General features: G+C 43.5%; 1 protein-coding gene across 3 annotated transcripts in view; it reads right to left on the minus strand.

The window, feature by feature from the left end:
* The window catches only part of DNAAF9 (dynein axonemal assembly factor 9), a 130236-nt gene that overhangs the window by 53022 nt on the left and 63037 nt on the right, over positions 1 to 14177 (minus strand). For all 3 annotated transcript variants that reach the window (XM_042931495.1, XM_042931496.1, XM_042931494.1), the window contains exons 15-20: positions 13289 to 13333; positions 12871 to 12916; positions 9305 to 9416; positions 8667 to 8737; positions 7682 to 7732; positions 6463 to 6550 (exon numbers count right to left, since the gene is read on the minus strand). In XM_042931495.1, the coding sequence (XP_042787429.1) occupies positions 6463 to 6550; positions 7682 to 7732; positions 8667 to 8737; positions 9305 to 9416; positions 12871 to 12916; positions 13289 to 13333 (413 nt within the window). The remainder of the gene's footprint in view (positions 1 to 6462; positions 6551 to 7681; positions 7733 to 8666; positions 8738 to 9304; positions 9417 to 12870; positions 12917 to 13288; positions 13334 to 14177) is intronic.

A 14177-nucleotide genomic window follows, 5' to 3' on the forward strand; every position in this document is an offset into this window, starting at 1 on the left:
CGAGGAAAAAGGAGTCTTTTCAATAAATGGTACTGGAAAAACTGGATATTCCTATGTAAAACAATGAACATCAACCCATACCTTGAATGAGACTTTCTGCCCATTCCCACCAGCCACAGCAGAAAGCCTCATATTTCACAGGGATGTCTGGTAGAGTACTCAGAAGGCCTCTGCCTCAGCAGTGGGGTAAAATTAGCCCTAAATTAAATGCTGTTCTGCCACCTGGCTAACAAAGTTTAAAAGCAAGGCCAGATAAGACTAGAAGAAAGTATATTAAAAAAATTATTATAGGGGCTGGGTGGCTTGGCTGGTTAAGCTTCTGACTTTGGATCAGGTCATGATCTCACAGTCTGTGAATTTAAGCCCTACACCGGGCTCTCTGTTGACAGCTCAGAGCCTGAAGCCTGCTTCAGATTCTGTGTCTCCTTGTCTCTCCGCCCCTCCGCTGCTCATGCTCTCTCTCTCTCTCTCTCTCTCTCAAAAAATAAACATTAAAAAAATTAATATAACGGTATCCTATATGTTGAAGAAGCTAGAAGACTGAACCATGTTAACTTGAGATATGAAAAGATGTAAAAAATATCTCAAACTTCTAGAGATGAAAAATACAACGTCTGAGAAGAAAAATACACTAAATGAGATTAATGACATTAGATAGTTGTCAAAGTTTAGCTAAGCTACTCCAGGATATTGCTGCCTACGTATACATTTTGTTTGGCCAAGAGGCCTGGGGGAAAAGGGGCTTAAAATCAGGCAAGCCCTATGCAGCAGCCCGTAGAGTCACAAGAGGATGTAAGTTCCTGACATGACTTCCCCAACAGCTCTTGTTATTAAGTCTCCCCTGGGGGCGCCTGGGTGGCTCAGTCACTGGGCATCCGACTTCAGCTCAGGTCACGATCTCACGCTCCGTGAGTTCGAGCACCGCGTCGGGCTCTGGGCTGATGGCTCAGAGCCTGGAGCCTGCTTCCGATTCTGCGTCTCCCTCTCTCTCTGCCCCTCCCCCGTTCATGCTCTGTCTCTCTCTGTCTGAAAAATAAATAAAACGTTTAAAAAAAAAAAAAAAAGTCTTCCCTGCCTTCTAGGGCTATCCCCTTGTGCTTACCAAAACCCTGCTTTCTTGGTTTGAATTAACCAATCTGGACTTAGCCTGGGAACCCCAAAGCACTCTACCCTAATAAAGGTATGTGTCCCAGGTCTTGCCTCTCCGTCTGCACTCTGCTTTGTCCTTCCTATGTGCCCTTGGAGGCATAAGGTATGCCATTGCGTGTACTTCCTTCAAGATTTGTGAGTAATAAACTTCTCTATTTCGATTTCTTTCATGGTCTTTTGTTGAACTTGGCTCACCCTTCGGTACTCCGTGCTTCACTTAACAAATGTTAATTTAATAAACTCAACAGTGCAGGAAAGAAGGTTAGTAAATTAGAATACATACAAATAGAAACTATGCATAATGAAACACAAAGAGAAAAAAGACTGAAAATAATTGTACAGAGCAATAGGGGCCTGTGGGGCAACTCCAGGCAGCAAAGATATGCAACTTGACCCCGAGAATAGGAGGTGCCAAAAAAAAAAAAAAAAGCCAAAAAACCCCTCCCAATTTGAGGAAAACTAAATCCATCCAATCAAGACACAAAATGATTTCCAAGCACAAGGGAGATGGAAAAAAAAAAAAAAAACACATGAAATCACATAAAAATAAAATTGCTTAAAATCTGTGACAAAAAGAAAGACTTTCTAAAGCCGCTGGAGTGAAAAATAGATAACTTCTATAAAAGGAACAAAGATAAGAGGTGGATTTCTGGTCAGGAATGATGCAAGTGAGAAGACAGTGAAGTGGAGCAGCACCTTTCCAGAAAGAAGGAAACTGTTAGGGTACCTGGCTGACTCAGTCAGTAGAGCATGCGACTCGATCTGGGGGCTCGTGAGTTCAAGTCCCATGTTGGGCAGAGAAACAGAGAGGGAAAGAAACCGGACTAATTGCTAAGACAACTTTTTAAGGACTCTATTAATGGACCAAAGTTGTATAACAAAACTGAGAAGCATCTATTTGAGAAATTCTACTGAAGTTTGGTGAGAACAGGAGAAATCTGTGGTGTTTCAGCCAGGGGCTATTCACACTGATGTGGAGAATAAAGGCAAAAGAAAAAAAGTAAACTTCTTTATAACTTACAACCCAGTGACAGGTACTAGAGACAGGCAGAGTAACCTTCCCCAAGGAGCTTAGCTGCCTCGATGTTAATACTTTGCTAAAGGCAAAAGGCAACCTTAGCTTGACATTAGCCAGACCTCTATGATCCTGTAAAAAATCCCTTTGGAAACTTCCTTTATGTCTACCTTCCTCCAAGATATATGTTTAACAATCATCCTCCAAACATATGGCCCACTGATATATACCTAAAGGGTTTCATGACTAAGGTTTTACTAGACAGTAGTAAATGACCTTATCCTAACAACAGCTAGCCCCTCAAGGTCCTGGAATTCTTGCTTCCAAATTCCTTAAAGACTTACTTTTATCCCTACCTCCCTCCCAACTCGAAAGTATATAATCAGCCACTCCTCACAACCCCAAGGCAGCTCTTTCTGCCGCAGGTCCTGTCCCTGTGCTTTAATAAAACCACCTTTTTGCACTGAAGATGTCTCAAGAATTCTTTCTTGACCACTGACTTCCAAACCCCAACATTCCACATCAACATGACCTCCCCCCCTAGTTCCGTGGTGCAGAGAAATCTTATGAGGCAAACCATAGAAAATTCTACAGCTAGGTAAGTTAAAAAACAATAGCAATCAAAGTGGCAAACATTCAAGAAATGCCAACATACCAACCAGCCAGAATGTAACAGGAAAGTCAGGGGCCTGAGACAACATATATCAATGATTATACGGCAAGGAAGCTGTGTTTTAAGGCATCTTCCTGGTGCCATGTGCACCAGGATACAGGTATAAGAAGGCTCATGACAGGACTGTCTGCAATAGCAAAAAACCATAACCTCAAAAACCATCAACAGTCAAAGAATAAACAGCACATTTTCATATAAAAGAATCCTATAGAGCCATGAAAGTAAATGAACTATATGGCTACCCATAATAATCTGGGGGGTCTCAGGAATAGAATAGTGAGAGAAAAAAAAAAAAAAGCAAGTCCCAGAAGAATACACAGTGTGTGATTATATATGTTACACTCAAAAACAAGACTTTGTTTAGGGATATAGGCATATGTGGTAAAACCCTAAGCAGGCTCCTGAGGATTAGGAGCTGGGCACCCTGAGGGTGGGGAAGAGAAGGACACATGAAGGACATAAATGAACAGGAAGCTGCTATGATGCAGAAGTCACTAACTGGGGAAGGAAAAAGGTTCCAAAGCTGGAAGCATTTCAAAGTAAAGAAAGTACTATTCTTGTCTATATGTAGTTCGAAATGCCAACCCTGGACTGAGAATCAGAAGACCTGGTCCAGATTTTAGAAAAACACTGTGAGGGGCGCCTGGGTGGCTCGGGGTTAAGCGTCTAACTCTTGGGTTCAGCTCAGCTCTGTGCTGACAGCACAGAGAATGCTTGTGATTCTCTCTCCCTCTCTCTGACCCTCCCCTGCTCGATCTCTCTCTCAAAATAAATAAAATAAAAACTTTTAAAAAAAGGAAAGAAAAGAAACAAAAAAAGACCTAGTCCACCCTCCAGAGCTACCTGAACTTGCAGTTGTAACCTCAGTCAAGTTTTCACTTATGGGATTCAGGACAAGAAGCTCAATTAAGACAATGCATGCTGAAGAGCTTTTTAAATTTATTTTTATTTATTTATGGTTTTATTTATATTCAAGTTAGTTAGCATATGGTGCAACAATGATTTCAGGAGTAGATTCCTTGATGCCCCTTACCCGTTTAGACCATCCCCCCTCCCACATGAAGAGCTTTTTAAATGCCTTTGGGGAATGGGAACAGATAAATTTCAAGCTCATCATAGTCTCAAGGAGAGAGAGACTCACCAAGACCCTAATGACACCAAAGCTTCAGAACCCCTCACCTGCCCAAGCCCCCTTCCAAGGCCCGAGAAGAGCCCTACATGTTTTGTGTTCTCTTTCCTTAAGAGAGCCCTAAGTGGTACAAACTCGAAGCCCCACTTGACCTGAGCTCCAAAGTGGCAAAAAGCTTAACAGATAGATAGAGGAGATTCCTGTTTAAATTCTCTGCTCCTATTTAATTTTTCTGCCTCAGAAAATCACCTAATTCAAATTACATTTCCCTCTGAAACTAAGAGTGCACTCTCAAAAGAGTGTGACTAATAGGGCTCCAGAAATCCCTGGCTGTGCCCTTTATGTGGAAACCTCAGGACACACTGAATCTTGCAGGAAAACTCAATACAATTTAAAATTATTTTTCTAACGAGGCCCTTTGCTAAGAAGGTGCAAACTAATTTTGGCAAACATCCTTGATAAATATTATAACTGGCTCAACTATGACAGAGCACAACCACCTCTGTGTTGCCTCTACAACTTGCTTCTGAAACACTATGCAATCTTGCCCCAAGGCTAGTGGCACTGTGACGCACCCACTGCCCTCAACAAGGGTTCCTAACACCGGTCTTCTGCACCAAGATCTAGATAGGCAGAAGTGCAACCAGGGGCTGTAGTACAGGCATGACAGCAAATGCTATTACTCACTACCCCCAGCATTTTGTGGAACACCAAAACTCCTTGTGCTTTGTCTCCTCCGTGAACGGAGAAGCAGAAGCTGAGCCAGTAATCTGAGAAGAGAGAGAGGAATTTGCCACTGGACAAAATATTTTCAAGGAGAAAAAATTATCCAGAAAGGGGATTTGCATAGTAGAGGTTGAGAAATTTGTGGAGTAAGTCACAACTCTTCCTCTACAAAATGACTGTATCAACCAGAGAAAGAATAGGACTAAGAAAATGTTATTTTGGGGAAACCAAAAAGGAGCATGGAATGAATCCCCAAGAAATCCATGCAAAACCAACAAGGTTCTTGAGAATCTTGGGTCAGCAGAAAATACTGCCAGCTTGGACTGAAAGGGACAGAGAGAGTGTAAATCAAAAGAGATTACTGGATTCTCAAAATTCTACTGGCAAGAAGCAGGCTGATAAAACTCAGCTACAAAGTGCCACCTTTATGAAAAAGGAAGGATGACCAAGGTGTAGCCACAAGCCCAGAGGGGAACACTAAGGGTTTAGTTGAAACCAAGAGCCCAGGTGGCAGAGATCAGAGCTATGGAGGACTATTCTCAGGCCTTGAAACCTAATCCAGACTCTGGAGTTTGCCCAGCTGCATTTCAAAGCTACCTTGGGCTGATGACTCCTTTTTATTTTCTATTTCTCCCATTTTTGAAGCTGAATGTCTGTAACTGTTATCCTATACCAGTGCCACCTTGGGTGTTGGGAAGGCAGAGGCAGATAACTGGTCTGTTTAGTTCGACAGGGCCACAGCTGGAGAGGACTTGTGTTCAGTTGTACTTACTGGATTACATGCCAGAGCTTATCTACACCTGATTTACATGATCTTGATGAGGAGATTTTGGATTTGTGAGCTGGTGAGATTTAGGACTTTGAACTATTACCATAATGAAATGAGGCCCTTGGGAAGGGGTGATTGTATTTTGCACGCGGGAGGGATGAATGGGGGGCCAGAGGGTAGACTGTGGCTCCCGTGACCTTCATCTCCTGATGTTATTCCTGTGTTCATGTAACATTATATGGCAAAAGAGAAATTATCTGAGTGGGCTTCTAATCACAACAAGCTCTTTAAAAGCAGTTTTCTCTGGCTGGTATAGAAAGGGAATTTACACAGAACAGAAGCATAAGAGAGATTCAACAACACAAGGGAGGTTCTCATTGCTGAGATGGGGGAGGGCTGTCACAGGGTGGAGACCTCTGCAAGAAGGAGCTAAGCATGGTCCTGGCTGTCAGCTGGCAAAAAGACAGGGACCTTAGTCCTACAGTCTGAAGGAAATGAATTCCACTGATAATCTAGATGAGCGTGGGAGCACATTCTTCCCCAGAGTCTCCAGACAAGAGTCTAGTCTAGCTGATGCCTTAACTTCGGCCTTATGAGACCCTCAACATGAATCCTTCTGACCTACTGAACTGTGAGATCATAAACATGTATTGTTTTGAGCTACTAAATTTGTGGTGATTTGTTATACAGCAATAGAAAACAAATCCAGACTTTGGTCCACAGATTCCATTTCTGAACATGCTACTGCTCTAGCCCATTCTGAGAACAATCCTCAGGAGGCAACAAGAGGACCAGATTGTGGTTCTGGGCCCATCCCTTCAGAGCACAAGTTTCCTATCTGCAAAATGGGGGGATAAAAGGAGAAAGGTTGTAGGAAAATACTTCTATGGCAACAAGTCTTTTCAAATATCTGATGTATTATTTCTCACAACACCCATGCCAATACCTGCAGAAGAGGAACCCAGACACAGTCAGGAGGAGAACAGTAACGGCTGGCTCACCTTCCTCAGGCAAGGAGTGTGGGTTGCTGGAATAAAGATATGCTCCTTCTCCTCCTGTTAGAAAAGTGCCCAGGAAACAGGCATCCCCCTTTAAAAACAAGCAATCACAAAAAGTAAATGATTTATAGCATAAATATTCACAGAATCAAAAGTTTTGCCCATATGTCTATCTACAAAGCTGCTTAGTAGCCTCAGATATACCCAATTTCTTCCACACCTCTGGCACTGCCTGGCTCTTTGTCATGTTACTGGCATTCTTGACCTGTGCCGAAGAAAAGAATGTGAGGTCCTCTCTGAGTCCAGGCACCAATGCCTGCTATGCTTGTTCATGCTCCAGTGGATTTCTAGCCACTAGAAGCAGTTCTCCTTGGCCCAAAGCCTTGACCTCTCAGTTCTATATGTCTAGGTCAACCTGAGATCTGCTTGTAATAGTACAGGGAGATTAAAAAAAAACACACCAGAGGCACCTGGATAGGTTGGTCAACTGGGCGTCCAACTCCTGATTTTGGCTCAGGTCATGATCTTGTGGTTCGTGAGATACGGCCACGCTGGGCACTGCACTGACAGTGCAGAACCTACTTGGGATTCTCTCTCTCCCTCTGCTCCTCCCCTCACTTGCACTTCCTCTCTCTCTCAAAATAAATAAATAAACATTAAAAAAAAAACCCACAACACACCAAAAGGCCTAAATGCCAGAACAAATCCCCTCTAACTGTGCATCCCATTAAATGGTTATTTAAAAAAATTTTTTTAAGGTTTATTTTTATTTATTTTTGAGACAGACAGACAGAGCATGAGTGGGGGAGGGGCAAAGAGAGAGGGAGTCATAGAATCTGAAGCAGATTCCAGGCTTTGAGCTGTCCGCACAGAGTTGGACAAGGGGCTTGAACCCATGGACCACGAGATCATGACCTGAGCTGAAGTCAGATGCTCAACTGACTGAGCCACCCAGGCGCCAGCCCCCCCTACTTTTTTTTTTTAATTTTTAATGTTTGTTTATTTTTGAGACACACAGTGTGAGCAGGGGAGGGGCAGTGAGAGAGAGAAATGGTTATTTCTAGAGCTTTGCCAGGAGGGGAAGAATGCAAGCAGGAATTGAGACAGAGAGGAACATATCCTTCAGATCAGCTCTACAATGAAATATTCCCAATTATCTTCATAAATTGTTTACATTTCATTTTGATACAATGTTAACATTAAGAATAAAAAGGCTGCTTACCTTAACTGCTTGCTGGGTTTTCTCAGACAATTTTACTTCATTATCTTCTACCTGTATCCAAGAGGAGTGCAAATTTTCAGTTTCCTACTTCAAGGGTAAAATTCTGCTAGGTTTCCCCCATGTTCAAATATTTCCAGGAGACAGGGCAGCCCCTCGACCAAATCCCATGCTCTCAGGCCCTGATGGCTGGCAGAGTTGGCTGGCTGCCAGTCATCAAGTCTTAGAGCCCAAAGCCATGGTGGGTTCTCTCACTGGGACCTGAGGTCCAGCTAAATGAGCCTACAATATGTGGAAATGATGTCTTTGTCTCCAATTATATTTCAGGGAAAAACAACTATTTGTAAGGATGAAGGGAAGAGAACATATTAAAATATTTTGAGTGCATTCTCCTTTAAATGTGTTCATCTCTGAGGCTGATTCTTCCCTTTCCATGTCAGAATTGTAGAAACAATATAAACAGAGTCTAAAATAGGTACTTAGACCATTACTTCACTCATTACTGTCATACTTTCTGTGTCCCACGGCACCACAGTTTCAGACCAAGTCCCACTGGTGCAGATGGGACCCTTCCACATATAGAGAAATCATTGCTGTAAAAACTCAGCAGCAACCATTCTGACCAGAGAAAGGAGCCACGTGATCTATTCCGCACTATCTGTGTGACTTTAGACAGGCTGGTCAATTTTTAGCCTCAGTGTCCTCATATGGAACATGAAGGTGTTAATGTCTTTCTTTCAATAATTTAACAGGGACCGAAATCATTTAGTTCCTTTCGTTTGGCACTTTCCCAAGATTAGGAGAGAGTTAAAGAAACTAGGTTCGTTTGCATAAACACAAAGAGCTCAGATAAAAACTTCCATTCCTGAACAACGGCTAGTTTAGGATCTGACACCCCACCAGGGACCTAATGAAGAGGCTCTTCTTCAGATGTTCTCCCCGATTTCTCCACATTTAAGTCCACTTCCATTGGATGAATAACACTAACCAGCCAGGAGCAGAATCTGGGTATGGCGGCTGTCAGGACTATGGAGCTGGTTTCTGTGGTAACAGTGCCATCTGCAGGAAGACCACAGACATGCTAGTTACTGCTCACTACCTGGCCCACCTTGTAGGCCCAACAGCTAACACCCCCTCCCCTTCTCAGGAGCGAGGGATCCTCTTATTAGTATACAAAATCTTATGCCCTCAGAAATTGAAAACCTCCTCATCTGGGGACAGGGAGACTAAGAGGGGAGGAATAAAGTTTTCCCTGTGATATTAACTCTATTACTTTTCTTACAACAAATAGAATTACACATTTAAATGAAGAGTCCTGGGAATCAGTCCTTTTTATCTACACTTTTAATTTTTATCAAGGTAGTGCAAAGGTTAAAAAAAAGGATCTAATTATTATTTAAAATTGCTTCTTCCTAACTACCAATAAGGCTGTATATGTGAAAATAATGTTATATATTAATGTTAATAACACATTATGTATAATTAGATCACAATATACAATAATGTATAATTATTATATATGATTTATATATACATATGTACTATGAAATTATATATAACTTATTTTGCCAAAACAAACAAAAAAACTCAAGTTTTGCTTTCTAAAGACCTCTTATAAACACTTACCCTTTTCTTTAACCAAGATCTGAGATGTCAAAAAGGATTCTGAGAAGACCACAGACCCTAAGCACCCCCTTCCTCCCAGCAAGTCAGGAATGTCATAGACAGTCATACAAGCCTATATCAAATGAGAAAACAGAGTTAGGCCAGTCGTCAGTCTTAAACTTTCAGGGAGAGACCTTTAAGAAACAGACCACAAAATGCTGCTTTAAGGCACATTTCAAAAGAATACTCAAGAGTTTCTAAGGAAAACGAAAGTTATCCTGAACTACATCTCAGAACTGGGAGAGAACCTCAGCATTACCCAGGCATCTCTGCAACTGCCGCTGCATCAGAGACACACTTGGGCTAGAGGAGCATTTTTCTTTTAAAGTTTATTTATTTATTTTAAGAGAAAGTGTGAGCAGGAAGGGCAGAGAGAGAGGGAGACAGAGAATCCCAAGGACGCCCTGCACTGAGAAAGCAGAGCCCAACGTGGGGCTTGAACTCACAAACTATGAGATCATGACCTGAGCTGAAATCAAGAGTTGGATGCTTAACTGAATAAGCCATCCTGGAGCTCTGGACCAGTGGAGTATTTTTATGTTTCTTCTATAAAGTCCCTCAAATTGTCTATCTTCCCTAAGAGAAACATAACAGCCTTCCTTCTTAATTGTGATGAGGCCCTGGCCTCTCAGAGTTGAGGGCGTTTCTTCCAGGGTTTTTTTTGTACCCTCGCGTACTCTTCACATCCTGGCATATCAATACGCTCACCAACTCCTTTTTTGGTTTGGGCTCAAGTTCTGGACAAGTCTGGAAAGGTAGTCAATCATTTAGTACACAAGTCTTCATGGATATTTCTGGGTATATACTGACACCTGCAAATGCTTCTTTCACTACCAAGAAAATTAAAAGAAAACTATATAAGTTTTTATGGCAAGATAAAATAGAGCCTTCAGCAGGCTGGAAAAAAATTGGAGCAACAGAGTTCTTGAATATCTGGTAAGTCAGTCCTAATTTATATTAAAACTAATGAAAATGGAACAATTCGGGGGGCGGGGGGGGGGGGAGGGAGGAATCTAGCAGAAGAAATGCAGAAAATAGTATGAGCCAGAGCCAGGGTCTAGAAAGATTGAAAATCTGGTGAGGGACATGATGAGTGGCACAAGGAGCCCTCTCAGGTACCGTCTCCTCCTGGTCTGACATTGCTGAATGAATGCCCAGGTGCAGAGCTCCTGAAGCAGAGCCCACCTTCACACATCTTTGTCCTTGCCTGGGACCCCTGCACCACCCTCAGCACAGAGACAAAAGAGACCTGGGGCTCTTGAAGAAATTGCTAGATCCCCAAACACAAAAAAGCAGCAGAAGAGTTGAGGAAAAAAACAGAGTTAAAGCCAAAGTTGTTAATTTCTCATGTCATCATGAAAAAAGAATGTACAAAAGTGACAGGTAGGCTTTTATAGTTTAGTTAACTTTTCTTTTTTAAAATAAATTTTTGTTTAAAATAATTTTATTTTTTAAAAAGAGACAGAGAGAGAAACAGAGCAAGAGAAGGGGAAGGGCAGAGACAGAGGGAGACACAGAATCTGAAGCCAGCTCCAGGCTCTGAGCTATCAGCACACAGCCCAACACGGGGCTTGAACTCATGGAATGTGAGATCGTGACCTGAGCTGAAGTTGGATGCTCAACCCACTGAGCCACCCAGGTGCCCCTCTTTTTTTTTTTTTTTTAAGATTTATCTTTAAGTAATCTTTACACTCAACACTGGGCTCATACCCACAACCCTGAGATCAAGAGTCACACACTTCACTAAGCCAGCCAGGCGCCCCTGTTTTAGTTAGCTTTCTGAGTAGGTCTGACAACTGAGGTTTTTTATCTTAATCTGCTCCAAAGAATTTTAAACATCTAACGATACAAAACCTTCCTGGGCTATGTGGTCTCTCTTAAGTGGCAATGAGAATACCACTTTGGTTCCTAGATCAATCAGGAAGACAATCCTGTGGGTTATACCCAATACCTTACTTTCATATTTGGCTTCTGATATTGAGGAAGGGGAGAGAGAAAATTAAAAGGCAGAACCTCATCTCAGCCTGGAAGGGAGGACAGGATTTGGACTGAAAACAACAACTTCTCTCTTCTTTCTTATTTCATTAGCGGCTGCTGAATGCATACTTAACACAATAATATGATTCCACTGGACTCCCGACTACCTTCTATTGTGCAAAGCACCTTCCAAAGCACTGCACGACAGTCTAAGCAGAGAAGTCAGGGCTTAACGTCTGGCAAGGAGATAAAGTACTATCACTTAATATCAGAAAGCATTTCCTAGCATCTTGATTATGTCAATTAATAAAATCTAAACAAACATCAATACGAAATGGTGACAGATAGAGGGAACAGATACATTATAAAAAGAGAAATTACAACCTTAAAGTTACCCCTCTTGTACTACTTTTTTAAATTAAATTTAATTTTTTAATTTTTGAAAGACAGAGACAGAGCAGAAGTGGGGGAGGGGCAGAGAGAAGGAGACACAGAATCTGAAGCAGGCTCCAGGCTCTGAGCTGTCAGCGCAGAGCCCGGTGCAGGGCTCAAACCCATAAATCGTGAGATCATGACCTGAGCCAAAGTCAGATGCTTAACCAACTGAGCCACCCAGGTGCCCCATGTACTACTTTCTTTAGATAACACTACTGTTTTCCACTGGTGATGGTGGTGGGCATGCATCTGCACAGAATCATCCACACCTGTGCACCAAGTTCCTGGTGACTAAAAGCTCACTGGAATTAAGGCTTGGGCAGTAGCCGTAGAACAGACTCAAGGCATAATCTGTGCCCATATCTATTTCAACCAGACTCTTGGCTGGATGGGCCACTATCCTCTCACGCGTTGCTTGCTGATCATCTACACATCAGGATGCACTGGGATAAACGGAGGACTTGGCTTGTGACCAGGAGCAACTAATCGAGAAACTGCTCCCCTAGGCCATGCCAGTCAGCTCACCTGGGGACCTATATTTCTACATCTGTAAACCACCCAAATGGCCCATCAGTGTGCTCCCAGCACATGGGTCCGAAAGTTGTGCTCTGACCACCCTCTTCACTGGTGGCTTAGGCCCCATTTTGTTGTTGTTGTTGTTATCTATTTGTTTTTATTAATTTTCACAGACCCCTGTTAATAAGGGCATCAGCACAGGCTGTGGAACACAGAGAAGCCACTGAAAACTCAGCCTGTATTGAGGCAGGCTTGTCCTCTGCTCACATTTCCATATGAGGTCAGAGCAATCACAGTCACTTAGAGGAAGACTTCCTAACCTTAGGAAGAAGTGTCTGTCCTAGCCTCCAGCTAAGACTCTGGACCCTGGGAGCCTAGGCATGGGGGTATGATGTGGTGGGCCTGGCACAGCTGCCTGGGCACCCTCAGAAAGCACAGGCTCCCCACTCCCTCTGCAGCTGAAATGCTCCTGCGAATAGACCAGTTTCCTCAGGTAAGGGATGGACTGCCCAAGAATCCCACATCCTCCTATCTCACCCCTTGCAGATGTCCCTCTAGAGGCCATTCTCTGCCAGCTGACTTAAAACAGCTCTGCTTACCGTCTTCACAAAATATAAGCTATCTTCACTGTCCAGAGGCACAATCCTAGAGGAGGAAAGAGATATGTATTACATTTACAATGTTCTCTTTTCTCAACTTGGCGGCAACCCACAGACCTAGATTTCTTTCAGGGCTTTTCAAGGCACTGGGTTGCATGTAAGTAGAATTAGTACATAGGCTGCTGGAGGGAATCAGGTCCACCTCCTACCCCATGCCCGATGCTTCAGTGGGAAGCACTCAGGGCAGAAAGTCTCAGATGAATGTAGCCAGCCCCAAGCCCAACCCTGGCATAATGCTGTTGCCAGGTGTGGAACTCTATGAAGACCACCCACATCAGCAGTTACAAGACAGCCTCTCTCTTCTTCTTTGTTTCTAAAACTTGCCCCAAATGAGTATGCACCACAAACATACACTTACCTTCCGTGATTATTCACAGCATGTATATGAAAAGTCATCTTGGAGCTGTAGACCCAAAACAAAAGAAGTCAGTCTGCTCCTGGTGACCACAGCGTTGGTGCCCTCCCCAGACACCTACAGCTGCAATGCACCTGTGCTGGGCCCTCATGGCACCCTTCCCAAGTGTGGGGCCAGCGTCTGACTCGTCATAGCTCTTCCTCTGTGCAGATTCTCAGGGCTGCCTTGACTCTTGGACAGAGCACAAGAGAACCATGTGACAGAACTACGGTCTATTGCAGACTGGGAAGACCCTCTAGTGGCCCACGGCCTCCTGCCCCATAGCTATGACAGCTGTGACATATTGTCCTAATCCTGCTCTTCTTTACTACCTTTGGGTCAAGCTGCCATCTCTGCTCAGAGCCCAAGCAGAGGCCAAATCCTGAGTTCCTCTTGGGAGATGGTTTGCTAATCTGATGTAGTGTGAGGGTACTCAGTAAAGTGATCTTGTGGAGAGAAGGGAGTGGGGCTCCAGATGGAGGGCTGGCCATGGGAGACGCTTCTCCTATTGCCCGGTATTCGTTCCTTGCCAATCCTTCCTCCAGCTGGGAGGTATACCCGGGGCTAAAAGGCCTTGGGGTTGGAAGGTAGCCTGTCCTGGAGAGGCTGAGTGGCCTATGCAAGGCCCTGAGGAAAGGAGAAAATGAATAGGCCAGCTGTGTTGATGGTGACACAGAAGAGCCCCATGCAACAGCAGCTAACGTTTACATGCCTAGTCTTTCAGCACAGTGGGAACATGAGGAAACAGATGTTCAGAGAGCTCCTTGTCTTGCCCAAAGTCACAGAGCTGGAAAGCAAAGGTGCTTTCTCAAACTCAGGTCTTCCAGGAACAGACAATCCAGGCCAGTGCAAG

This window comes from Panthera leo, chromosome A3 (assembly GCF_018350215.1).
Source record: "Panthera leo isolate Ple1 chromosome A3, P.leo_Ple1_pat1.1, whole genome shotgun sequence".
Lineage (NCBI taxonomy): Eukaryota > Metazoa > Chordata > Mammalia > Carnivora > Felidae > Panthera > Panthera leo.